Source organism: Paroedura picta, chromosome 2 (assembly GCF_049243985.1).
Source record: "Paroedura picta isolate Pp20150507F chromosome 2, Ppicta_v3.0, whole genome shotgun sequence".
In the NCBI taxonomy this organism is placed as follows: Eukaryota; Metazoa; Chordata; class Lepidosauria; order Squamata; family Gekkonidae; genus Paroedura; species Paroedura picta.
Genome location: NC_135370.1, coordinates 39,696,644 through 39,724,587, shown reverse-complemented (window position 1 = coordinate 39,724,587; position 27,944 = coordinate 39,696,644). Strand labels below are relative to the sequence as shown.

Sequence of the window (27,944 nt, the reverse complement as noted above, 5' to 3'; positions counted from 1 at the left end):
CCAAGATGGTGAATCAGGGGCAGCCAATGGCCAACCACTTTTGGACATCTCTTGAAAAACCTGCACCACCACCACTACACAACTGGAGGCCAGAGTGAAATAGAAATGAACTATGTTTAAATGTGTGTGGGTGAAGTTTTGTCAAATTGCAACTGACAGGTAAGTGACCTGTAGAAGAGACGGAGATGGCTCACCATTACCTGACTCGGTGTAGCAACCTTGGAATTCTTCAGTGGTCTCTCATCCAAGTAGTTATCAGCTTAGCTTCCAAGATCTGACAAGATCCTGGGTCATCCACTTAAAAGATTTTTGTTGAAGCAGTCTAAGTGCAACTGGGAAAATCTAACAACCAGTGCAAATTGAAACCACTGCTTGATCTAATAGAAACAAACACAGCAAGTCTTATCAGACAGATAAGGATTTTAAAGCCTTAAAAAAAAACCCAAGTTACTAATTTATTTTAATGGCTTGGGGCTAGGGTGAGAAAAGTTCAGTCTTGTTTACACAAAGCCGGACAAGAATGAAAAGACAGAGCTGTTCATTCTGAATTGTTTCATGGTTATTAATGGCGGGGGGGGGGGAATGAAAAATGTAGTTTTAAAGAGGGAAATGAAATGTTTTGCCTTAATTTATACAATGAGACAGGTGTACAAATAGAAAAAAATTAATCTCGGAAAGAGGTTTATTTGGATATATCTTTCTTGTTAACTAAAGCTAAGATGTCTCCAGCGTTAGGAAGCCTCAACTCTTATCTGTAAAACGAAAGCAACGAGGCCTGCAATGTGGGATGTTATAAGGTTACCTGAGATACAGACTATAAAGCCTGCTACGGGATTACAAGAGCCTCTTCCAGGTTACGTGTCTTGGCTTTGTACAGATGCATTTGGAAATCAGTCTCATGGAAGTCAGTGGGACTTGTGATTGGTCATTATTACAGATACACATAAACTAGTGTTTTGGGAGCTTGAAAATGGTTGCTGTCTTGAACTGATGCTAGAGAGCCAGTGTGGTGTAGAGGTTACGAGCAGAGGCTTCTAATCTGGCAAGCTGGGTTTGATTCCCCTCTCCTCCCTCACATGCAGCCAGCTGGGTGACCTTGGACTCGGTACAGCACTGATAGAGCTGTTCTGACTGAGCAGTAATATCAGGGCTCTCTCAGCCTCACCTTCCTCACAGGAGCCTGTTGTGGGGAGAGGAAAGGGAAGGCAATTGCAAGGCGCTTTGTGACTCCTGGTAGAGAAAAACTGCATGTAGAAAACAACTCTTCTCTTCTAGAAGTGAAATAGTGTCAATTCCGCACAGCAACAGGACATGCTGGCTAGGACGTAGATGCTGTCCCTTTGTTTTCCTCTTCCAAGCTAGTGGACTCCTACGTAGGCTTGCCATCTCTGGGTTGGGAAATACCTGAAGGTTTTAGGGGTGGAGCCTGAGGAGGGAGGGCTTGGGGAGGGGAGGGATGTCAACAGAGTATAATCCCGTAGAGTCTACCTTCCAAAGCAGTCATTTTCTCCAAGTGAACTGATCTCTGTCACGTGATCAGTTGTAACAATGGGTGTTCTCTAGCTACCACATGGAAGTTGGTAGCTCTACTCCAGAGCATCTTCCATAATGCCTGGAGATTGGGAGGGGGAGTCTGGGGAAGGTTGGGGAAAGGAGCTCAGTAGGCAGAATACCACATAGTCCACCCCCAACGTTGCCATTTTCTGCAGGGGAACTGATCTCTGGTGTCTGGAGGTTGCAATTCCAGATCTTCGGCCCCCACTTGGGGGCCTATATTTCTTTCTATGGTATCTTTTAACAGCTCAGTTCACTTGGCTGGTGGGTGCTGTTTAGGGTTGGGCGCGTCGGCGTCCGAAGCAGCCGTTTGCTCCTGATGCAGCAGGGGGGGGGGAGGAAAGGCGCGGGCTTCAGAGCACCGGTGGGCACCCACCCACACAAGCGCGGAGCTCCGTGCCTGCGTGTGTGCGCCTGCCGGCACAGCGACACCCACACCTCCCCTCCGCGGCACGGTGCTGGCTGCGTCAGGAGCGAACAGCCCCTTTGGGTGCCGAAGCGCCCAACCCTAGTGCTGTTCCCCTACTCAAATATCTTTGGGAGCTCTGTCAAAAATTGAGGTTGGTGCTCATACAAAATGTAAGGAATTCCTCTCTCTGAATGGCCTGGCATTGTGGCTTTTGGAATGTGTGTGGGTATTTTCCAGTACTGGATTTGCCCACAAACACTATTCATTTCAATCCCTTATGATCTTCAGCTAACAGAGCTTTGAAAATCGCGCTTGGGGAACTGTTGCTTGGAGAACTGTTGCCGGTCCTCATCTGCATCTCTCCTCCAAGAAGCTCAGAGGACAATGTATGTTTTTACTGCTTGCCCATCTTTTATCTCACGACGATGCTGATGTAGGTTAGGTTGCAGGAGAGAAACCAGCCCACACTCTCACAGCTTCACGCCTGAGACATTTTTTGCACCAGGAATTCGTTTGGACTCACCGCATATCTAGGTTTGGGCCAAATTCCTGCTTACGGATGATATCGGTGCTGGTCCAGGGCAGTCCCAGGCCTGGTGCAAATCAGGCACTCAGTTGGCCCGTGGCTTCATCAGGGCCATAGCTTGGGCCTGGACCATCCGGAAGGGGAGAAATCAGGCCGTCCTGGCCCGGTTTCTCCCCACCCTCATCCATGTAGTTAAGAATTTTAAAAAATGCCCCAGGCTGCTGTGCTACACTGTGCAGCATTCGTCAGAACATATGTAACAATTCAATCACATGTCCTTACGATTTTTTTTTTAAAGGTCCACACCTCCCTGCAGAGCAGTGGAACCTCACCGCTGCAGCTGCCTCATGCGGGGACACAAATGAGCTCCCGGAAGAGTTGCGGGCCCTGCAGGATTTACCAGCTCTGCAAAACAGAGCTCTTCCGCCAGGCTTATGGTTGAGGCCGGTGCCTCGACGGTAGATCAGACCCCCCCCCCCCCACGGCTATTTGATATTGCTTTGTTATTCTTCCACGAGATACTGGGTTGTAGTGCTGTAGCGTAGGGGTTTTAGGGAGGTTTTTATCGATTGTGACCCGCCACGAGCCTTACGGGAGTGGCGGGATATAAATCCAATAAATAAATGAATCCAGGGCGGATGGGGAGCAGTGGGCCAAATGATCCCCCATGTGGGAGCGGAAAGACTTGGGGTGACTGGCCCCAAGCTAGAAACCAGGAGGCAGCGCAGCACCTCCCATGCAGTAACGGGCTGAGCAAGGGTTGAACCAGTTTCTCTCCATTCCTGATCCATCGTCTTACCCATTACACCCTGCTGAATCTCAGGCTATTGGGTTAAACAGGCCAGGGATATTTCTTTGCCTTAAGGGCAGCGAAGGGTTTTTTTTTTGTTTTTTTGTTTTTTTGTTTTTTTTTGCCTTAAAGGCCAAATAAAGTTGCTCTTTCCTAGTAAACCCCTGCAGTAGCATCTGTTTTGCCATTTGGCTTTTATTTAGAGAAAGAAGTTGGAGTTTGTTAACATGAACCTTTACCCAAGCCTTTTGCTTCCGAGGATGGTTCCTAATCAAGCCTTTTTGAAAAGTGATATTTGGACCTGGATTACCACCGTGATGTATTACGCCTGACAATTCTGTCTTGGTAGACTTGATGAATACTATGTGGGAGAGACACAGAGTAGGTGGAGAATGGTGTCAATTCTTTTCACCGTGATATTTCATGTGGCACTGAGAATACATGGCGGTGGCGGGAGGGGGACGGGGGGGGGACCCTGGAAAATGCCTTTGTGGTTTTCAGAAGAGCTGCGTCATCTGCTACTATGCGTTTATTGTACATAAATGGGCTGCTGTGTGTGACTCAGTCTAGCCTTGAGACTTCCCCTCTCCCTAACATATTTCTGTGATGGTGGTAAATGAATTGCATTGCCCTCTCGGTTGTTAGAGTGCGGGTGCTCCGCTGCAGAGCCATATGGCTCACATTTATTTTAATGTGCCTTTGACATCAGGAGAATAGCTGAGACTGCAGAGGGAAGCGCTTACTCTTGGGATCTCTGCCAGCCAAAGCTCAATTTATTTATGTTTAGTAAGTCAGTGACTCCTTTTTTTTTTACAGTAAAAATTGTGTTTTTGGAAAAGATTAAAAGGCTCGTCACGTCGTTTCTGCGCTAAGATCCTTGCAAAAGGGGGTGCGGTGTTTTCCGTTCCCCGGCCTGGATGTATTTTAAACTGAACTGGTCCTCCTTTGTGGAATTCCCCCATCTATTTTTGGAAAGCTTGACATAATTTACCTACGCGAGATTACATATGAAAAGGACTATGTGTCTCTGGCAGCCTTGGAGCCTGGGATCCTTGTCCTTGCAAAATGCTGATTCTGCTACCAAGCAACAGCTCTTGGGCAGACAAAGGGCTGGATTCGCTTCGTGATATACAGCAAGTTTGTACATTGCCATTTGACTAATAATTACCTCCAGGTGTCCAGATGGGCCGCTCCGGTAACTTGGGAAAGGATTGGTTCTCTTTTTGTTTCAGCCTGCTGATGTGCCACTAAGGTCTAAGATAAGGCAAATAGTGAAATATTGTGTTCAGGTTTTGATGAACATGTGCAAAGGAGGCGTCACTGGGTTCTTGTTTGCAGTGTAGTGCTATAACTTCAGAAGTCTTGGTCTTGCATATTTGCTATAGATGTGTGAGCATGTGCAGACTTACAGCTCCTGCACCAAGTCAGGTAACTAAACCGAATAGCTTTGCCTTCCCACAGATTGCTTACTGGATCATCCAGAGCCGCCCTGTGTAGCAGACAGTTATTTACCACTAGAAGTGTTCAGACATTGTTAAGACCCATGATCATGTGCATTCTGCTCACTGCTGGCAGACTGATTTGTGTGCTTCAGTCCACCCTGCCTGCCTGCCTGCCGAAGAAGGAAGGAAGGAAGGAAGGAAGGAAGGAAGGAAGGAAGGAAGGAAGGAAGGAAGGAAGGAAGGAAGGGTGTAAAGGAGAAAGGCAGGCAGGAAGGAAGGAAGGAGGGAGGGACGGAGGGAGGAAGGAAGGAAGGAAGGAAGGAAGGAAGGAAGGAAGGAAGGAAGGAAAGGTACTACATTGGGATTCATTCCCATACCTATCGGCATCACTGGGGGGCCCAGAGGAGCACAGTAATGTGGATGCATATCCAGATGTGCATCTGCACCAGCTGAATGCTCTGAAACCTGCTTCCTCTCATGGCTGTCCCTGGCTTTATGGGAACAAACGTGTACTGATAATATTCCAGGCTGCAATTAAAAATAAAAGCAATGAAATAATGGCTGTAAAATAATATAGGCCCTCTGCGACATTCTGCTCCAGAGTCATTTATGAAGCAAATGAAGCAGGCCAGCTAGTAGTGTTTTCGTGTGTGTTGTGCTGGATTACATGATATCTGAACAGGGAAAATGTAGGATAAAGATGCCCATTAGATTCTAGGAAGGACGTTAAGCTTTCCATGCTTAAATCTGGCATAAGCTTAATGAACCCATCTTGGCCTTTGAACAAGAACGTGGTCCTTTTCCTCAGTAAATGAAATATATATGTTTAAGATGAGGTGTGCTTCCTGCAGGTTGGAATATGTAGCAGTGTGATAGCGGCATTTTTCAGACTGCCTTAAAATTCCACTTCCATGACCTGACCTTACCAAGTTTTTTTTTCCCTTCTTGTGTTTGGACAACTTCATAAACCTGTCCCATTTCTTCCCCGGTTTCCTCCCGTTCCCTTTAAAACTCCCGTAGTTTTTATTTTTATTGCGAAATGAATTCGCAAGAAAGCCTCTTCTGGGGAACCTGAACGGTTTTCTCCGCCTTGAGGATTGCTGCCCAAACCGGCCCAGAAAGGGCTGATTGGGGCATCCAAAAAATAAAAATTAAAAATTGCAAATGAGCAGCAAAATGCTTCAGCACTGGAAGGAAGGGGCCTGCATTTAAACAAGCAGGCGCTTCCACTGAGGCATCTTCCTCTTTGCTCTCCTTTGTAAGTGCACGCATGTGTATGTTTGTGTGTCTAGTCTGCCCTCCTCTCTCACCCTCGCTCTCTCTCTCCTTCTCCAGCCTGAAATAGCCTGGAGCTTGCTTCCCGCCATCTCCCCCCTGCAGGGATCTTGGGAGGGGGAAGTCTGTGACTTCAGTTCCTTAAAAAAGGCTTTTGAGATGCCAGAACAATGCAGAGAGAGATACACATATATTAATTATAACATTGGGGAGCAGGGGTAGAGATGCCCTAGATCCTATCCCCCTCTTGCTTTACCCAAGGGTAAATGTACTAAGCCAGTGGTGCTATTCTTGTGTAAGGGGATCTCCAGTTGCAACACATTCCCTATCCTACTTTGCCCTAACCCTAATTTTTGTTACGTTCTTTTTACGTTTTCAGTTTTAAAATCTCAGAGGCCAAGTGATTAAATTAACATTTCTGCTTTGGAGTTGCTGTTTGATAGCTCCTCTTGCTTCACGCAAATGTAAACATACTGAAGCCAATGGGGCTGCTCTTGTAAAAGGGGATTGCACCTTGCCCAGGTATTCTAAGGAAGACACATGTGGAAGGAGGCTGTTGAAAGGTTTGGCGCATGTGCGCCACAGATCTCCAGAACAGGTGGAACTATGACATTAAGTCTGAACTGATCATTGAAACCAGCACGACAGGCACAAAAACATGAAAAACGACTGCAGTCTGAAAAAAACGCCAGTATTGTGCTGAGAAAGGTATTTTAGTTTTGTATTCAGAAGTCTAGTTGTGCTCAGTGTCTACATGTGATACAGTTGCCAGGTCCCCTCTCGCCACGGGTGGGGGACCAGGGGAGGGCTAGGATTAGGGTTGGGCACTTTGGCATCCAAAGTGGCCACTCACACCCGAAGCAGCCAGTGCTGTAGCGCTGGGGGGGGGGAGGCGTGGGCGTCAACACGCCTGCATGTGTGTGCCAACCGGCACATCAACACCCACACCTCCCCTCCCTCGCTGCACTGTGGCGCTGGCTGCTTCGGGTACGAGTGGCCGCTTTGGATGCTGAAGCGCCCAACCCTAGCTAGGATGGCCAGCTCCAGATTTGGTAACTTGGGAGTTTGGGGGTGGAGAGTTGGGGTGGACCCTGGGGAGGACAGGGACTTCAGGGAGTACAATTCCATAGATTCCTCCCTCCAAAGCATCCATTTTCTACCAAGGAACTGATCTCTATAGTCTGGAGATGAGCTATAATCCCAGGAGATCCCTAGGCCCCACTTCGAGGCTGACATCCCTAAAATGCATATGAAGACCAACAATTTGTTTACTGATTGTAGAAAGAGATGTATTGTCTTAAACTACCATTTCATTAATCAGTACTGCATGTCTGGCAATAGATTAATTTTGTGATTTTCATTTATCTTTATCCATGGTTCCTATATATAATTGGGAAACTGCCCTGGGGGTGGAACATGTCCAGCCCCAGGACAATGTCTGGATGCGAATCCGGTCCAATCAGGGGTTGGCCCCTACACCACCCGCCCTCCTTGACTTCCGCTCGTCTCCCACCTGCGCACACACGGAGCCATCGCAGAACTGGAGCCTCCGCCTCAGGACACCACGATACCCAGAGAAGGTGCCGGGTTCATGCCAGTGGCAACAAGGGCCCAGCAGAGAAGACCAGCTGCTGACTCCGCCAACCAGGACACAGCAGCGGGTCGCAACAGCATGTCCACACTCCCACCAAACCCCATGCTCTGCACCGTCAGGACTACGTAGGTCTTAGAAATGCTCTCCCCCAAGGAGGCTGCACCACTGGTGGCCAGTGCTACGCCGCGCCCACACACCTGGAGCCCCTGCTGCCATCGTCACCTCTTACATTGCTACCTGCCTGCCCATGGCCTGCCCACCCCCTGCACCATGCCAGCTCCAGCCGCCACCTTCAGGGACGGGACGTGCCGCAGGGAGGCCTCTCCACGCCTCCACAGCCATCCCCCCCATGCACTCCTGCTAGTACCTGCTGGCTCCTGCCGGCTTTTGCCACGGAGCGGGCTTAGCGGCTAGTATTTCTTTATGATTAGACTTATTGACCGCCACTCTCGGGCCAGCGTCACGTCAGTTCACAACATAATAATAAAACCTGAATAAAATGATGAACAATTAAGTAACCGCCCCACCCAGTTGCCCCACCAGTAACCCCATTCAGACCCACTCTCTGCTCACTTTCATTACCCAATTGCAGCCTTGTAATACAACATATGTGGCTGTGGCTGTGACAAAGCCAACATGGTGCTGTAGACAACCTCCGATGAAACGCCTTGTATGTTCTTGCCTGGAGTAGAATTTAGATGCTGAATAGGGGCTGTCAAAGTTATTAGACGACTGCTGAGTTACTTACAGCAATTGGAAAAAGGATGAGAAGCAAACATTTGTGGTTGGCTCCATCTTCTGCAGTCTTCAAATATTCCTTGAAACCATTCTCTTCTCAGTATGTCTTCCAGAGAATTTGAGTGCAGATGGTTCACACGGGACTTTCTTGGGCTTGGTGGGCATCACTGAGAACCTGTGTGAACTCATACCCTAAAGCAGGGGTCATCAACCCCCGGTCTGCGGCGCGGTGGCGGGCCACAAAGGCCACGGTACCGGGCCGCCGCCGGCCACACCTGCCTTCCCCCGCCGGCAGCAAGAAGGAAGGGAAGAGGCAGGCGCAGCCGCCGGCATGGCGGTGACGCAAACGCGCATGCGAGCTGTTGCCGTGCATGCGTGTTAGCGCCCCCTAGTGGTGAAAACGCGCACACGCAGTTGCCGCACATGTGCATGAGCGCCACCTAATGGCGAAAACACGCATGCGCGGCAATTGCGCGTGCACGTTTTCGCAGCACCCGGGCCGTCGGCTCTTCCCTCACTCCAGAGGCGGTCCCTGACCTGAGAAAGTTTGGGGACTGCTACCCTAAAGTAATATCAAAGCCACTGTGCAAGAGTGGCGGGCAAATGCCTTTTCAGGAACATTCTTCCACCCTTGCTGACCATTGCAACATTCTTAATAAGTTTCTGGAGGGATCCCAGGGCTCCCCCGAATGCTGCTAAGAGCAGCTGCCTTGTTGATATGCATCATTCCCTCTGTGGACATTTTGCTGAGTGACTGTTCCGATTCTTCTTGCAAACCCTTTGCCTCCCGGCGAAATGGGTGGAAACACATCTGTAGCCCTACGATTAAAATCCTTGATATTGCTCCCTATGGAGATGTGTCAGGAGAAAGGAGGGTGAGGTCCTGATGCTCTTATTGCCTGAGACAGACCCCATTTTTTAACCAGCTTGACTCATCCCATTGTGCCTCGTCGCTGTTAAAATATACGGCTCTGTGTTACAGGAGACTGTCACTGTCTTTTACAGTCTGACTGCTGCCTTCTTCCCGTCATACCTGTGCAACTGTCACACCTAAATTGCTCTGCTATAACTCATCGTCTAGTTCCCCTCCTCCCTTCTCCTGCCGGCGTCTTCCGGTAAATCAGACAGACCGCTGTCATGTCTTTAGGAGTCAAAGCACTTCTGCGTCGCTCTTATTTGACTCCGCAGGTTAGCAACCATGTGCTCCCGTGTGGGGAACGGAAAACGCTTTTGAATTCATGTTGGAGGCCTCTCTGGATTGCTATAAAGTGCTTAATCCAGGAATTGAAGATAGCGTTAAGATCTGCGGTGCTGATTCAGAACTAATACATGTTCCCTAGAACAATAAGTCTCAAGCAGTGGTACGCATATCACTGGTGGGATACAGAAAGCCGTCTTGATGGCATGCATGCAGGGTTTTCGAAGCAGTCGCTAAGATTTCACTCTCCTTCGATTCCTTGAGGTAGTCGTGCCATAAAATTAATTTCCTATAGTACCACTGCAGGCTTTTTATGCCATTAAAACTTAATGGTAAGTAAGCTAGAGCGGTAAACGATAACTATAATAACAGAATGTAAGTTTGTGCATGTCCCTGGAAGAAGTGGGCTTTCTGTTTTTACCATGGTAGGACCTAAGGAGGTGTAAGAGAAGCCCGAAAAAACTCATATCAACGCTGATTTGGGTTTTTCCCAGCCTCATCGGAGCCAAATCACAATCCCCATTAATTTTAATGGGTAGAATCAGAGAAGAACAATTTGGCTGCTTGGTGGGGCCTTTAAATGTTTCCCCAGCAGACTTCTCCATTAGTTTAAATGGGCAGAATCAGATAAGCCTGATTCAGCTGTTTGGGATGGTCTTTAAATGTCTCCCCAGCAGACCTATCTGAGGCTGAAGAGAACCCACTCTCTGCAGCTTCAGAGAGGTCTGCTGGGGAGAGTTTAAAGACCCCCTCAAACAGCTGATCGCCCTCAAACAGCTGATCCCCAGCTGTTTGCTGGAGAGATGTTTTAATATCTTTAAATGTCTCTCCAGCAGTTCTATGCAGCATCAGCTTTGTTTTGGGCTCCAGTGGAGGCAAATCGATTCGGGTCAGCCTGAATCATAGGAACTGAATCACTATGCCAAGCCACTGATTCAAATCGATTTGGTAGGAATCAAAATTATACCTATTTGTTTAGCGTGCACATCCCAAGTAGGATCCAGGTTCCTTGACAAAGTGGTTGGTAAGAAATAAGATACCAAAGGTTGAGAACTACTGGCCTAGAATGGTATTTAAATCATTCGCAAATGGACTTGACTTTCATTGTAAGGTGGGTGTGGTTGGAAAAAAACATCCCCTGTGACTGGCTAATTGAATTCTGGTGTAACAGAATTGGCCCCAGTTTACATTATATGGTAAGGTAAAGGTATCCCCTGTGCAAGCACCGAGCCATGTCTGACCTTTGGGGTGACGCCCTCTAGCGTTTTCATGGCAGACCCAATACGGGGTGGTTCGTCTTACATTATATGGTGCCTGAACAGCGAAAATATAGGTTAAAGATGCCCATTAAAATCCAGATCAGAAGTTAAGTTTTCCTTGCTTTAATCTGGCATGAACTTAACTAACCAATCTTGGCCAGTGAAAAAGAATACAGTCATTTTCCATTAAGTAGTTTCGGAGCGGGATATAAATGAATTGATACTGTATTTAAATTCCAAAGTTATGGTACTAAAACTTGAATCTCGCTAGAAATTGCCTTTTCCTTTGCGCATTTTGAAGCTCCTTCTCCCCGTTATCTTGCTCCGTTTAAAGATCTGAACCAATCTGCCACAAATTCAGTTTCCCTCCCACCCACCCCTTTGTTTTTACTCTACAAGTTCCGGAGCTGAGCTCTGACATTGAAAAGAATCTCTGGGCTCAGACTTGGTCAAACCGTGTCACAAACGAACTCCTGGGATTAGCTCTCTGTAGTTGTGTTCTGTCTCCTCTGTCTGCATCTTTAAAACAACACAGATTTGCAGTGGCCGTTTTTCGGTAAACTGCATGATCATCAAGCTAGATGAAGGTTTCACTGTAAAAACTGAACGATTCTCTTGCTAGATGTTCTTTTGCCGGCAGATAACGATAAAAGAGCTTGTGTATATGTTGATGTCAGTAGTGAGAGGAGTAGTAGTAATAATAACAGTGATAAATATGCTCTGTAGGTCAGGGACCTAGCTCTCTGTGAGGAGTTAAATATGCATGCCAGTGTGGGAGTCACAAAGAACTGGCACTAGAATTAACATGATTGGAGAAGGCAGAAAATGACAGCTACTTCTTCCTTTCCTCCCCGAGGGCTCTATATTAGAACCTGCCTCTCCCCCTGCCTCTGATTCTCAGTTTAGACACGAAGGCTTATATGATAAGGACTGTGAAACGGCGGGAGAGACTGGTTTTATCCAATGCCCATCTTCCTTTCCTCCTAGCATCTTCGATCTTGAAGCGAGAGAAACGCAAGAGGACGAAAAATGTCCATTTCAACTGTGTCACCGTGTACTACTTCGCGAGAAGGCAAGGGTTCACGAGCGTCCCCAGCCAAGGAGGCAGCTCCCTGGGCATGTCCACCCGTCACAACAGTGTGCGGCAATACACTCTCGGGGAGTTTGCCATGGAACAAGAAAGGCTTCATCGGGAGATGTTGAGAGAACACCTACGGGAGGAGAAACTGAATTCGTTAAAACTCAAGGTAAACAACAAAGCATGACAAAGGGGTCCTCTGGGTGTGCCACTGCATGAGCATGAAACGTTAACTAGGGAGTTGGCCCTTTAGTTGACTAGCATTCCCCGCAGTACCCTAGAGCAGTGGTCCGCAACCTTTATTAGGCTGCAGACTGGTGGGGGGGAGGGTGATCCAGCTGCCGTGCACCCACAGCAGCCCACGCGCAAACATAAAAGTGCCGCGCATACGCATTTGTGGCCGTGCATGACGCAAATGCGCATGTGCGGACCTGCCGCGCATGCATGTTTACACTGGCGGCCGCGCTTCCCTCCCCCACCCCCCCCCCCCCCGCAAAAAAAGCTTGCCGGGCCACAAGCTAATCGGCCACTTTGGAGGCTGATTTCATTGCGGCCGGGGAAGTTTCTCAGTTGGGGGGGGGGCGGGGAGAGGGAGCCGCGCCCCGGCACCAGGCCGCAGCCCGGTGGTTGGGGACCACCGCCCTAGAGAGCCTATGGCCTATTGATACAATAATATTAAAACAGTAATATAAGGAAAGGCGATTGGATTTTGCCACCTTTCATACAACAAACTGTTTTTGGAGGATTGGAGGATTCAATCACTGATGAAGTCAATGAAAACGGTATATAAAAGAATTGTAAAAGAAATTGAATTGAAATTCATTGTATACATTATTATTACAAACATATTGCCTTGGAAAGGTTCCCTGTTTTCTTCTGTTGATTTTTCATTGTGAACCTTTCTTTCTTGGCAAGCTCACCTGGCCATTATGGCTGCCGTTCAGTTGTTTCCCCCCAGTAAGCTGGCTTCCTCCCCGTTTCATATGTTAACCCATCAGGTGTTTTAAATAGCCTTCCACCTGAGGTCTTTTAAGAGGATGGCTTCCTTCCCACCAGACCAACATGAAGATAATTTTTCCACCCCACTGAAGTTCCCTTTCCCGCGGAAACCCAATAGGATATGAAGTGTTTGGTGTAGGTTATTTGGTGTACAAATTGGATTGTTTTGTGCAAGAGAGTCCCCCCCCCAGGCTTAATAGTCTCTGTTTCTTTGAATTATTGACAACAAGATGAAAGCCAATGGTAGTTTTGTAGGGTGACAAATATACTGAGAACCTAGTTGCAAAAAAAATTCTTCAGCATAGACTCCCACTTTTCCTTTCAATTCTTATAGAGCAGAGATTGCTCTTTTTGTTTATTCATGAAGACAGCAACCCTTTAGCCCAAGGGATCCCCAACCTACTTGAACATGTGGACAGACTGAGAATATTAAGAGATGGTGATGGGTGCCATCACAAATCAGCTGCCATGGGGGCAGAGCCAATCCCATAGTGTTGAGAAGTTCCTGAAAATGATGGGAAGTGCCAAGATAAGCATCCTGCACTCCTACAATATTCATGGCCTCCAAATGTGTACATCCTGCACATGCAAAAGCAATGCCTCCTGGACTCTACTTTAAAACTTCCTGCCCCAAGGAGGTAGAGGAAGGCTGGGATCAACTCTGTTTTGGGGGGGGGATGACAGTTTCCAAAGAGAGGGGCCAGTTTGCTTCCTGCATGGCCACAAGAGAGAGGTTTCTAAGCTCAGAGGCATAAGAACCCTTGTCAAGAGATCATGACTTGTGTTGCTTTGTGTCCATGATGAGCTCCAGGCTTTGCCCTGACTCATTTAGCTAGGAGAGGAGAGTGCTGAGAACTTCTTGTTTTCTTTCTGTTCCAATCCATTCTCACATAAAGTAAACATTGGCCAGGAAATGCAGGGACTGGAACCATTGCAACCTGCGGGGCCATCTTGGGGATTGTGGATTTTGGCCACTGTGCCACATTGATATGGTGTCGATTTGTACAGATTTCTGCAGCTCACTCTATGCTTCTCAAAACTCCCCTATATGCAGACTTCCCAGCTTTCCACTTACAAATCAACCTGATTGGGGCCTGTTAGGAGCTTGATACACGGTTTGCTTTTGCAATCCTATGAGAGCAGCAAAATATAGAGCTTGACAGAGCACCAGGAAGGCCACCGAATGTGATGGATGACAAGGTGTGCTTGCTTGCCTACCTGAGTTCTGGTATCGCAAGAAGCAGATCAGGTGACAGTTCAGGCAGTGGGCAGCAGAGTGGGGTCTCCAAGAACCCTTGGTAATGCCGTTGAGATGTCTACCTCTCCATTCCTGGGCTGCCTCATGCTCTGTTTACATCAATTAGATGCAGCCTCCCTGTAATTCCGATGCTCTAAACCAGGGGTAGTCAACCTGTGGACCTCCAGATGTTCATGAACTACAATTCCCATGAGCCCCTGCCAGTAAATGCTGGTAAGGGCTCATGGGAATTTTAGTCCATGGACATCTGGAGGACCACAGGTTGACTACCCCGCTCTAAACCAGGCTTTCTCAACTGGGCTTTTGTGAAACCCTGGGGTTTCTTGAGGGCGCCAGAAGGGTTTCTGGAATGGATGGGAGTTAATTAATTTTTAATATATTTTTGAAATGTGTTAAACATTTATCGGGTTATGTGGCGCAGAGTGGTAAGGCAGCCGTCTGAAAGCTTTGCCCATAAGGCTGGGAGTTCAATCCCAGCAGCTGGCTCAAGGTTGACTCAGCCTTCCATCCGTCCAAGGTCGGTAAAATGAGTACCCAGCTGGCTGGGGGGTAAACGGTAATGACTGGGGAAGGCACTGGCAAACCACACCGTATTGAGTCTGCCATGAAAACGCTAGAGGGCGTCACCCCAAGGGTCAGACATGACTCGGTGCTTGCACAGGGGATACCTTTACCTTTACCTTATGACCCTATATGGTCATGTCGATCCGTGCCCCCCCCCCCCCTATGGCCAATGATGGATCTGGAGGGGGCAGGGAGGGGAGGGGACCCGGGTGAGCGTGTACACATCTATGCTTCCTGACCATATTCTGCACGATCGCACCATTTCTTGGGTTTCTCAAAGCCTGAAGAATGTTTCAGGGGTTTCTCAACAGTGAAAAAGTCGTGAAAGGCTGCCCTAAGATCTTTGCACAGGCAGAACCCATTTGAGAAACCTTTGTCTCCATGACATCTTCATGGGTAGACGCTGCAATTGTTTTCAGCCCTGGGACTTAAAGGCTGCCTACTCCTGGGCTGCGATCATTTCTAATGCGGCTTTCAAACCAGTCACATCCAAAACGGAACCCAGACGCTGATTTATCCCACATGAATTTGTGCATTGTGTTTTCAGAACCAACCCTGCAAAAGTGTAGAGGGCTCATAGCAGATTACCTTTTTTGTCATCTTTAGGGGGGGAAACTAGCTGGTGCGATAAATTAGTTTTATTTATTTATTGCATTTATATGTAGTTCCCTCTCTGCGGCAAACTGCTCAGGAGCTCCCCCTACTGGTATCCCCTTGCTTGACATTTTAGAAGAAGCTGAGCCGCTCTTCCCTCTCAGCAGCACTTCACACAGGTTGCTGTCTTTCACGTAGAGTTGTTTGGAGCCAAACATAAAATAAGTGAGGTGCTATAACACACCCATGCTGTCTGAGTTGCTTGACTGAGCCTCTAGCTCTTCAGAGCCAAAAAGATAACTGAGACACCCAATAGCTCTCCAGACTATACGAAGCTGACTACAAATTACAAATACACAGCTGATAGATGTATATTAACCAAAATTAGCACATTTCCACCTCTGTTGACACACTTCAGGCCTCACAGGAACCGTGGAATGCTGAAAATAGATCCCACAGAACAAATTAGCCAACATATTAGTAAAACTGGAAATAGAGTCCGGAATCCATTCTATTCAGGAGCTAACTGCTGGGGGGTATTTGGCATGGAGATGTCCCAGAGTCAGTCACAAAACCCATATCTGGCTTTTGTCTTCCTCTTCATTTGTGCTCAGTCATTCATCCAATCCAGTTTGTTCTGAAAGCAGGAACGTCAAGAGCACAAAAAGGGCAAACAGCTGCTTCCCCCTATCAAAAAAAAAGAAAAAAGAAAAGATCAGAGTGAGCAGCACAAAATGTACAAAATAAGCCAGACAGCGACATAGCCTGTATGCAAGGAGGACGTTTTCTCAAAGACTAGCTTCAGCTTTTGAACCGGCATGAAAGGATGGCTCAGGTGTCCGGGTTTTATGCTTCTTTGTAGTATCATAATGGGAATTCACACTTCCTTTTATAGAACGATGCAGCGGTTCTCCTTAGACTGGGAGCAATGCATCTCCCTATGGACTGATGTACATTTCAAACATCACAGAAGACTCTCACACTTTAGATTTTTTTCTTCATGGAAAGGTTGGAAAGTCTTCTTTTTAAAGAAAGGCTAAAGCATACATAGCTCTGTGGTTTACAGAATAGTTAGGAGGAGGATATGGTACGGATTAATGGTGCAGAGATTTAGGCTAGGGAGAATGCTTTTTCTCCTTCTCCCTTAAAACTGGAACGTAACCGAAGTTGATTTGCAGGGGCTTCAAGACAGACAAAGCGCAAATGAGGCTGCCTCCCTGGCATCTAAACGTGGGGAAATAAAACTGAACCATCTTGACCTCAGATTCTCGGGAGGTAGTGGCAGAGCATTCAATTAGGAATTTGTTCTTACTTTGCATGCGGATTTTAAATGATGTTAACTGCAAACGCTGGCAGGGGCTCATGGGAATTGCAGTCCATGGACATCTGGAGGGCCGCAGTTTGACTACCCCTGCCATATTGCGTCCTTTGGATCACTTGTTGCATCTAAAATCCAATCATGGCAGAGCACACTTTCATATTTTTACCCAATATGTAGCCAACTGCCTAATACCCAGGGCAACGTTGTTATCCTTGCTCTAGACAGATTACTGAGCCGTTATCTTGGCCTCAGCCATAATTGCAGCCACCGTCACACAAGGGCATATAGATCCAGGCACTGGCATTGCCTATTAAAACTGGCAGATTTATTTTCGGTGAATCCCACTCCACCCCTTTGCTGTATCTGTGAGGCAACAATGAAATGTGCTCTCTGCAGCAGTGCTGGTAGGGAAGGGCTTGGGGCACAGTGCAATTCACGCGTGGCTTTGCACTCTGGCAGCCTGTAACTGAAAGGCAGAACTCCCGATGTCTCGCTTTGATTTCCGTAACTATTTGGGGAAAATTCAGCAAGAGCAAATGCTGCTGCATTAAACCAGCCCCTTTGCATCTCTGCTTGAATTTCATGACTAGCCGTAGACTGATTTTACAGCACCTCGCATGATGCCTAAGAAACCCGTTGATTTTGTGGTTTTTTTGTACAAAAAGGAAGTCCATTAAATGCCTCTCCCCTGTAAACCTTTGGCACCTCTTTAGAATCATAGAATCATAGAGTTGGAAGGGGCCATGCAGGCCATCCAGTCCAGCCCCCTGCTCTTCAATGACTTTGTCTTACAGATGACTAAGAATGGCACCGTGGAATCGGAGGAAGCCAACACTTTGACCCTGGAGGACATTTCTGACGACGACATAGACCTCGACAACACGGAAGTGGACGAGTACTTCTTCCTCCAGCCGCTGCCCACGAAGAAGCGGAGGGCCCTCCTGCGGGCCTCGGGGGTCAAGAAGATTGACGTGGAAGAGAAGCACGAGCTGAGAGCCATCCGCCTTTCGAGGGAGGACTGTGGCTGCGACTGCCGAGTCTTCTGCGACCCAGAAACCTGCACTTGCAGTCTGGCGGGCATAAAATGCCAGGTGGGAGCTGAAATAAGTTAGATGCTGTTACATAGGGGGGGGGTGTTTTTGGGGGGGAGGAGGGACGGGAAGTGCTCTTTAGAAGTGCCCCTCCACACACACACACACACACATCTACACACTCATCCAAGTAGTACAAAAACAGATATTTACTCCCAGTTCCCAAGAGAATGAGGGGTCCAGGGGTGTGGTGCTCGTAATGAGAAAGAGTCCTATCAATTGACCATGACTTAGGGCCAGACTACACATGATGTTAGTCACAGATGCAGCTGCTCAACGGGGCAGGGCAGAGAATCCTCCCCCCCCACCATGCAGGGTCAGGTTGGCAAATAGCTCTTGGGGAGGCCACATCACAGACCTGACCAGAATCAAGTGTTGTGGCACTTTTAGTGGAGTTCTTTAGGGCACGGTTAGTCAACCTGTAGTCCTCCAGATGTTAATGGACTACAATTCCCATGAGCCCCTGCCAGCAAAATGCTGGCAGGGGCTCATGGGAATTGTAGTCCATTGACATCCGGAGGACCACAGGTGGACTACCCCTGCTGTAGGGGTCTGGCAACTGGTTATGGCTGCCAGTCCCCATTAGGGGTGGACATAGACTAGAAAATTCCGGTTCAGGGTTCCCACTCACCCAACCCTGTAATGATCCAACCACCGGGACCAATCTGTGCCTGCTAAAAGCGGCAGGCTATAATGGCTTCCTGCCAAACAGCTGGGGTCCGTTGTACTTGGGGTCCGTTGGGCTGCCCGGCACAGGCCAGGCAGCCCAACAGACCCCACCAAACGTTTGCAGAGAGTGTATTTCTTGTGTAATCAGGCTTGGGGTCGTCTGTTGCGCTGTCCAGCAGCCCCTGCCAAATGACTGATTGTGGCCAGAATGAGTTCCCCGTGTGATGGAGCTTGGGGTGTACTGGGCTGCTTGGTGTGGACTCAGCAGCCCCTACGAAATAGCTGATCATGTGGAGAGTGAGCTCCTTGCGTGATCGACCTTGGGGTGCGCTGGGCTGCCTGGCATGGGCCCAGCAGACTTGACCGAAACAGCTCAGGCTTGAGGTGTGCTGGAAAACAAGGGAAGTGAATCAGCGTGCTGAAATGGCTGGCAGCCATTTTAAGCTGAAAACAAGGCATTCACACCTCTCTCCTGTCAGTCTAAAATGGCTGCCAGCCAAATTCCAAACCAGACAAAGGTCTGAGAACGGTGTAGGGGAGGAACCTACCCCGGACCTCAAGTTTGGGAAGCACAAATGAGGGCAATTTTCTGGCATTTTTTGGTTCATGCCCATCCCTAGTCCCCACGAAGAATCTGTGACCAAATCCACATCTAGTCTGGCCCTTTGTCATCTCCTTATAAGCAAAGTTGGAAGTAGACGCAGTCAGAATGAGGTAGCATAACTGCTACCTGCACTAGCCTCATTTTGTAATGGAGCTCACAATCCAGAGAACAAAATAGACCCCCTTTGGAGTTGGCTGTGAAGGACGTGTGTGCATGTTTGCTTTAAGATACCCAGATTCAGGTCCTGTGTGTTGCGTCCAGAACATGAGATACCCAGATTCAGGTCCCGTGTATTGCATCCAGAACAGTGCAATGCACTGTTGACTAAGTGGTCTTCCTAGTGTAAAATTAAAAAGTGTTGGTGCAAAGGTGACATTCGTGCTGATTTAAGGAATTGTAACCAGGCTACTACATCACCTCGGCACTTCTCCAATCTCTTCCCTTGAGCACAAATTCTGTCCGGGGCCCTAACCATAGCTTCAAATGCTTTAGAGCAGTGGTCCCCAACCTGAGGGCCGCAGCCCGCTTCCGGGCCGCGGTTCCCTCTCCCCGCCCTCCCCCCGCAGTAAAAAACTTCCCAGGCCGCAAGCTTGCAGCCCGGGAAGCTTCTTACTGCGGGAGGGGGGGAGAGGGAATCGCGGCCGGGCCGCGCATGCGCACATGCGCCATGCGCAACTGAAATTGCGCATGTGCAACACTTTAGCACATGCGCAATTTCGCCCATGCATGGCCATGTGCGCATGCGTAGCCCGGTTGTGCATGCACGATGTGCGGGTGCGGCCGCACATGCGCAATGTGCGGGCGGGGCAGTTGCCCTGCCGGTCCCCAGCCTAAAAAAAGGTTGGGGACCACGGCTTTAGAGCACGGGCAGTCAAACTGCGAATGCTGACAGGGGCTCATGGGAATTGTAGTCCATGGACATCTGGAGGGCCGCAGTTTTACTACCCCTGCTTTAGAGTAACTGGGGTCCCCAGTTAACAGAGAATCAATTGTCAGTTCCCAGGACAAAGGCACCTTAACTACCCTTAACCATTGGTAACAGCAATTTGGGACATTGTGCCAATTTGGCAACATCGATGGCAGTAAAAGATGGCAGTACATAGGTCCAGTGGGGAAAACTCGTTTTTCCAGAAAGGCAAGGGACAAGGAGATGAGACTGCACGGTCTCATAGTCTGGTTGTTTAACTACGGTTAAGCAAGAAGCTGTGTTAAACCGGAAAAGATTCTTACCGTTATTTACTGGAGTGAATGCCTTTGAGGCTCCCCAGGTGTTCTGTGGATTAATTTTCTCCAGTGTGTGTTGACTTGTGTTTTCCAGATGCTTTGCAGTATGTTCTAACACAGGGGTAGTCAAACTGCGGCCCTCCAGATGTCCATGGACGACAATTCCCAGGAGCCCCTGCCAGCTGGCAGGGGCTCCTGGGAATTGTCGTCCATGGACATCTGGAGGGCCGCAGTTTGACTACCCCTGCTCTAACAGATTAGGGTCCTGCCCCTTTGATTGGATTGCTGCCTCCTCAGACAGGGGATTAATCCGTGGTCTCTTTTTCCAAAGGTGGACCGTATGTCTTTCCCCTGTGGCTGCACCAAAGAAGGGTGCAGCAACACGGCAGGTAGAATTGAATTTAACCCCATCCGCGTTCGGACTCACTTTTTGCACACGATAATGAAACTTGAGTTGGAGAAGAACCGAGAGCAGCAAGTGCCGGCCCTGAACGGTTGCCATGGCGACATAAGCGCTCACAGCAGTTCGATGGGCCCTTCGCCCCACCCGCTCGAATATCCCGTTCCGGACAACTTTGAGATCGAAACAGAACCTCGGACTGCGGTGATGCATTTGCAGACAGCGGATGAGCTGGACTGCCCGGGGGAGGAGGAGGAGGAGGAAGAGGAGGAGGAGGAAGAGGAGGAGGAGGAGGAAGATGCAAGTAGCTTCTGCAGTGGGGTTACTGATTCCAGCACACAGAGTTTAGCACCCAGTGAAACAGACGAAGATGAGGACGAGGAAGAGGAGGAGGACGACGACGACGACGACGAAGGAAAAGTCGATGAATTTGTGGAAGGATTGGGTGCCCATGCAGACATGGTGCAAGCTCTGCCTTCCGTCCTTTGCTATTCTGACAGCACTGCCATGCACGAAAACCCATCAAAAGCTCCCTCCTACTACGCCAGCCCCTCCGCGCTGTATTACCAAATAGACAACCATGGCCCTGGCCTTCCTAACCAGATTCACGAGACTTATTCTGAAAAGGACACTGTAAAGAACGGGAACCTTGCTCTGGTGCCTTATAATCCAACGTCGGAACAGTTTATTGACTACGCACGGCAATCAGAGGAAAGTTACGGGAGCTCCCTGTACCCGTCGTCGAGTCCCTCCGTCATAGTATGCTGCTCTTCATCCGAAAGCGATAACGCTGTTCCATGTAGCAGTTTATATTCAGATCACAGGCCCAGACACACCCAAGTGGACTTTCCCCCGTACTTAAAAGGCCCTTCTCAAGATGGCTTTGTTTCCACGTTGAATGGCGGCAGTCACCTGCCGAATCATCCCGCCGAAACCCCCCTAAGCCTTTCAGAAAAGAGCAGACTGCATGAAGAGTGTATCAAATCACCGGTCATGGAAACGGTACCTGTTTAAATTATTTTAGGACTGAATCCCTTTATTTAAATGCACTCTATTTTAATTGGATTCCCTTATTTTTTTTTCTTAGCAGTGGAGTTAAGGAAATACGACTATGGTTAATGTTTTGATTTTTTTTTTTGGGGGGGGGTGTCTTTTGAGCTATACCGGCTGTGGCCATTGCACACACACGAGAACAGTTTGTGTAAAAAGTAAAATTTAAAGGTGAAAACAAATCAAATGGTCTTTTTATACAAAATACCTAGATTAAAAAAACTCCCCCAAATAGTGGCCTACCTTTAAGACTATGGGAAGCTGAGGTACCTGACCCAGAGCTCTCCATTTTGTCAATGGAAATTACGCTTTGGACTCTTCATGTTCAGAGTACTAAATTTTGGCACCTATTTGAAGACGACGGTGACTTTTTCAATGTAGAAGTGATTACTGTACAAAAAAAAATGAATTGTTCTGTACTGTATATTTTATTTATTGTAGCTTAGTACTTCTGTCTTGATAAGAAACTAACGGCATGTTCATTGGAGTTGAACATTTGAGCAGAACAGCCGAGCCACTCACCGTTTCATTGTGCAGATGATATATGTCTTTTGTAACATCTACCGTTATCATTGAAATCTATTCTTTGGTGGGCCCAAGGTCTGTTGGCCATCTAGGGTGCAAGCCAGGAAGTCCCAGTGTTGAACACCCTTCATTCAATTTGCTGCTCCAGCTCATCTCCGTAAAAAGGGATGGCCGATGTTCACCAACACCACTCTTCCAGTTGCGCTCGTTTTCAAGAAAGGTGAAAACAGGGCAATCCTCTGTTTGTTTGGTCTTTTAGCCCAAATATAGCATCATTCCTAGAGGAGGGGGGGAAAGAACGTTCGGCATCATCTAGCAAGATTTATTTGCGCCCAAGGGCTGGTTCACACTGATTTTTTTAAGTGGAATTTACCATTCTTCCCAGAAGATACACAATACAATGTTCAGTATTATGTGCACACTCCAGTTCTCCTTTATATCTACTCTACCCTTTCCATAATTTGATATTCCCTATATTGGGAGTTTCCTGCCACTACCCCCCTGTCTGTGTCAGCAGCCAATGCAGAATGCATATAGCATAGCTGTTCATATCATTAAGAAATCATCTGGACTAGGATCTATGTGTAATATATATTGTGACTACTATCACCCCTCATGCAGTGTGGTGGGGTTATAGTAGAGGGGGCACATTGACTTAGACCTCCAAACTCCAGCCAAATAGTCAAGGGAATTTCATTTAGTTGTGAGCCACTACTTTCACTAGGGGTCTTGCAGTGCAACCCTATGGATACGTCCCAGAGATTAAACCCCACTGATTAGACTTGAGAAGGAATCTGAGTAGACCTGTTTAGGATAGCTGTCTTAGTGTGCCTACTTGTCTACTACTGGATTTTGCCCTGACTTTTTCCTTTAGGGACAAATCTATAGCTCTCAGTCTTTTGTTGCCCTGCAAACCTACAATTTACTAATGCACTTTAATGTTTCATAGCCAGGGATTCCCAACCAGGGGTCCACGGGAGCTCCAGTGGGGGGTCCATGGCCTTTCCACTCCTGCCTTAAGGGACTCAGCCACAAGTTAGGGAACTGGCCTCTCCCATAGCTCCCCCTTCCCCCTCCTGAGCGTGAGTTATCTCATGGTTTCTGTGCCTGGGAGGGAGCAGAGCCTACACTCCTAATCTCACAAACTGCCCCTTCTCTCTTAGAGGGCTTAGTCAATAGGTTATGGATATAAAAATCAAAGGCAGGGGAGTTGGTTGTGGCATGGTATCGGGGGGGGGGGGTATGGGCTGTCTTCTCAGCTCTTGCCCTTCTTTCTGGCCTACATGAGTCAGAACCATTGAAGTAGTAGTAAAAGTGGGGGGGGGAGTGAAAGGAGGGCAAAAGGTACAGGTGGTGATGTCACTGCCAGGGGGCACGGTGGGGAGGTGTGACCAACTGACATTACTTCTGGGGCTTCTCAGAGACTGAAAAAGTCTTTCGGGAGCTCTTCCATGGTCAAAAGGTTGAGAATGGCTGCTCTAAGCAGTACCTTCTTATGTATGGAGCCTGTGAATCATCTTGGGCACATTGCCAATTCGTGGGATTAAAAAATATACTATGTAGGCACTGTGCAAAAATTACCAGAAAACTGTTGTTGATCCCCCCCAAAAAAACTATTTCTGAATGCTTAAATAAATAATTAAGAAGAGAAAAAAATTGTACTGTTGGTTGATAAAGCAACGTGCCCAAGAACATTGTAAACAGAAAATAGAGGCGATTATGTGGGTGTTTCACCATTTACTTAAACTGAGTTAGGATTTTACTCATTCTAATCAACATACAGTAAAGGCTTGATCTGAAAAATGACTTATGTCCCCCTACCCTTGTTCTTCAGTCAAGGCTATTATTGATGGTCATTAGTCAACCAAAGGATGCCCTAATCCAGGGCCTAGGTGCACTTAATCACCTTCATGTGCTGTCTCCATCATTCACTTGCATATCTGGTAGTAGAGTCTTCTGTGCAAAACAGGATGAACACAGAGTTGTTTCCTCAATTGAAGTGCATCCTTGCAGGTAGTGGGGATCCATGTGCAGTTTAATGTGAGTCAGTAAGAAGTCTCTGAATTGGAAAGATTTGAACAGTATTTGTGATTTTGCCTCACAGGAGTTGTTATAGGCTTAATCACAACTACAGACATGCAGTTTCTGAGTCAGGGGTTCACCTTGATGTCATAATCGTAAACTATCTAGATGTAGAAATACTACTTTTTTTTTAGTACGAAAGAACAGAGACATTAAAAAGCTGAACTTCAAGTGGCATTTACACTTTCAAACATTGTTCATCACCATTAAAAAAACACAATACATTGCTTGTATTTGGGTTCCTGTTCTTTTAAATTAATGCATAGTTGCTATGAGCATTAGAATATGTATGGGATAGCTCTCTTGTATCTTCAAATCCTCTAAGGGTGGTGCTGCATACAAGAGTTCCGGAGGTCCAGCTCTTCAGTATTGGTACTGGATGTTGGCTATCATGTACCTCGGTGGGCATACCTTCTCACCTGCACATGAGCATGGTATGGCTATTTATATGCACTTTAAGGACAGGGCAGTCTTATTTGCATATGAAGCTTTGGAAATCTATGGTGCTTTGTGCATCAAAATATTAATAATCTGTGGTGCAATCCTTGGCCATCCTGATGCAGAACAGATGTTCTGTGTGCCTTCCCATCCACCTCTAAATCCAGATGAGAATGTATATTACAAATGTTGACTGGTGTCACTATGGATTGATAACAGACATTGTGGAGTGGATCCTATCTAGTGCGAGTAGAGGTTGTGTGAATGAGCTTTGCCCTCCTTTTCAGTGCAGTCTTCTGTGCTACCTGCAATGGGGCCGGTGGAGGTCAACAGACTCCCTCCCCCTCACTGAACACTGTGGGAGGCAAATTGGAGGGTATGCAGTTGGAAAGGGGAATCACCAAATCTTATGCACAAATACCTTCTCACCACCCCCCTCCACCCAATGGAATTGTGCCACTGGCAAACTTAGTGAAGATTTGGGATGACAGGAATTCTGCAGTGACTATATTTGGCAGTCAAACATGGCAATACTCTTTAAGAATGATGATCAGACTATGAGCCAATCAAGGATATATTCAGTTTTCATTGAGCTGCTGGAAAAGCTGTTGGACAGGTTTGCAACTGCCTCTTGATCAGATGCTGACTCATAGCTGGATCAGCTGGAAGTCAAGTTCTGATTCCCCATCATGACAGCTATCAGCAAAATTGAAGACTGGCTTGTGATCTCCCCACTGCAAAAGAGAGGGGAGGTACATTAGTATTCTTCCCTCCTTGCCAAATTGGGTGGGGACAAAAGCAAATCTTTTTCATCTTCCCATTGCAAAACAGAAGGGAGAAAAATCATTTCTCCCACCCATACTTTTGGTCTCCCCTTTGAAAAGGGAGAGGAGAAAGAGACTGCTTCTCTTCTTTTCTCTGCAACCCAAAGTGGCGCAGAGTGGTAAGGCAGCAGATATGCAGTCTGAAAGCTCTGCCCATGAGGCTGGGAGTTTGATCCCAGCAGCTGGCTCAAGGTCAACTCAGACTTCCATCCTTCCGAGGTCGGTAAAATGAGTACCCAGCTTGCTGGGGGGTAAACGGTAATGACTGGGGAAGGCACTGGCAAACCACCCCATATTGAGTCTGCCATGAAAACAATAGAGGGCGTCACCCCAAGGGTCAGACATGACCCGGTGCTTGCACAGGGGATACCTTTACCTTTTTAAAAGGGGAATCACACTCTTCCTCCCTCCTGCTAAATTTGCTGCATCTCAGCGAGTCTGGAACTTGGCACGTTTTCCAAGCTGGGTGATCAGAAGAAACTGACTTCCAGCTGATTTCTGCAATCACCTGGGAGTCAACTCACCAAGGTAAACTTTGCTGGATACAGAGCAAAACATACCATGGAGATCATGATGCTTCTGATGGTTGCAAGCAAGCTGTTCTTGTGAATATCTGTGAACAGGTTTTAAACAGCCAAACAGTCCATCAATTGATTTGCTGCCTGGCAAATAGGATTTGAGCCGAATGGGCAGGTGTTTGAGAGCTCCACGGCTGTGGTGTGCCAGATAATCTCTGGATCAAGGCTAACGGTTGCGTTGGTTTGGAATGAAGGCTTAGTTTGCCTATTTAAGCAAATTAATTTTCAGATGTCCATTCTGGCAGATTGCCTCTGCGTATATCTTTTCCAATTACCCTTCCAAGATTTTTCTTGATTGCAAATACTGTAACCTCTTTATAAGAAAAACACCATGCTAAGATGCATTCATTGGGCAAAAAAAAAAAAATGAAAATGCTGTTTTTCTTGTCTCGTTTTACATGTTTCCGGGTTGCAACATGAGCTAATGAGCTATATCTGTGATTTAAAAAACAATTAGCTACATTTCTCTTAATTAAATTGCAGTTCTATCGGTAATATTGATCAAGCTTGTCCATTTCAAACAGAAATACATTATCCTGCGAGGCCGACATTTCCACATACTGCTGTGTGATCTTAAGCACTGCATAGCTGCAGGCAAATACAAGCCTCGGGATGCAGCTGGGAGGTTTGAATGGCCTCAGTGCCCCAAGAAGACAAATTTTATTTTACTGTATTAAGCAATTTAATTGATGGGCTGGATCTAAAGGTGTCATTCCACTGACAGAACATCAGTCATGTCAGTGAAACGGCACCTCCAGTAGCACACAAAAAGAGGGCAATTTTGCTGATTTTACCTATCCTCACTGCAAACACTTTCCTTTCCATGCTGTTCCTGAGTGTTCCTTGACTCCCCCAGGGCAGAATTCTGAGGGGCTCTGTGGACTTCAGCTGGAGGGGAGGAGGCAGGAAAGTCCACTCGCTTCACACTACTACTTCGGATCCAACCCTATACGATAATTTACCCCGTTTTAAAAAGAAGAGCTGTGTTTTAATATCCTGATTTTCACTACCTGAAAGAGTTGCAAAGCAACTCACAAACACCTTTCCCTTCCTCTCCCCACAAAAGGTAGGTGGGGGGCTGAGAGAGCTCTAAGAGAACTGCTCTACAAGAACAGCTCTAAGGTCACCCAGCTGGCTGCAGGTGTAGGAGCGGGGAATCATACCCAGTTCTCCAGATTAAAGGCTGCTGTTCTTAACCACAGCATCTAACTACACGCTCTGGGTAACTTGTTTGCCATAACTGTCTGACCATGATGGAATGCTTGTAGTGGGGAACTGAACCCCACTCTCCAGATTAGAGGTCCTTAACCACTACACCACACTGCCCTTTAACCACTACACCACACTGGCTCTCAACAAGCATCTGACTTGAGTCTCTCCAGTCAGCTCAGCATGACGATGGAAACAGATAAACCGGGAGAAATTGGAAACAGTGTGAAAATTACCTACTTGACTGGTGCAGCATCTAGTGTGAATGGGCCATCATAACACTGTTGACAGAACATTCTTATCACATTGCTATTTATCTGCCAGTCAGAAATACAGAGAATGCAGTGGTCCGTGTATGAAACAAGCCAAAGTCCTGTTGAAATTATGTGGGCTTAATTATTTCCTAAAATCCCAGAAATGTTAGTGAGGTGAGATATATGGAAGTGCAGGAAACAGAAAACATGAGCACGTCATGTTTCCTTATTCCACGAAGAGGAAGAAGAGTGGGTTCTTATATGCTGCTTTTCTCTAACAGAAGGAGGCTCAAAGCGGCTTCCAGTCGCCTTCCCTCTCCTCTCCCCACAAAGGACACCCTGTGAGGTGGGTGAGGCTGAGAGAGCCCTGATATCACTGCTCGGTCAGAACAGCTTT

The 27,944-nt window shown here is 47.4% G+C and overlaps 1 protein-coding gene across 6 annotated transcripts in view; it reads left to right on the top strand.

Moving 5' to 3' along the window:
- CSRNP3 (cysteine and serine rich nuclear protein 3) overlaps window positions 1–26,432 on the top strand; it is a 132,922-nt gene extending 106,490 nt beyond the window's left edge. For all 6 annotated transcript variants that reach the window (XM_077319852.1, XM_077319851.1, XM_077319849.1 and 3 more), the window contains 3 exons: window positions 11,773–12,032; window positions 17,394–17,690; window positions 20,519–26,432. In XM_077319852.1, the coding sequence (XP_077175967.1) occupies window positions 11,773–12,032; window positions 17,394–17,690; window positions 20,519–21,601 (1,640 nt within the window). In that variant the 3' untranslated portion in view covers window positions 21,602–26,432. The remainder of the gene's footprint in view (window positions 1–11,772; window positions 12,033–17,393; window positions 17,691–20,518) is intronic.
- The last annotated feature ends 1,512 nt before the right edge of the window (window positions 26,433–27,944 follow it).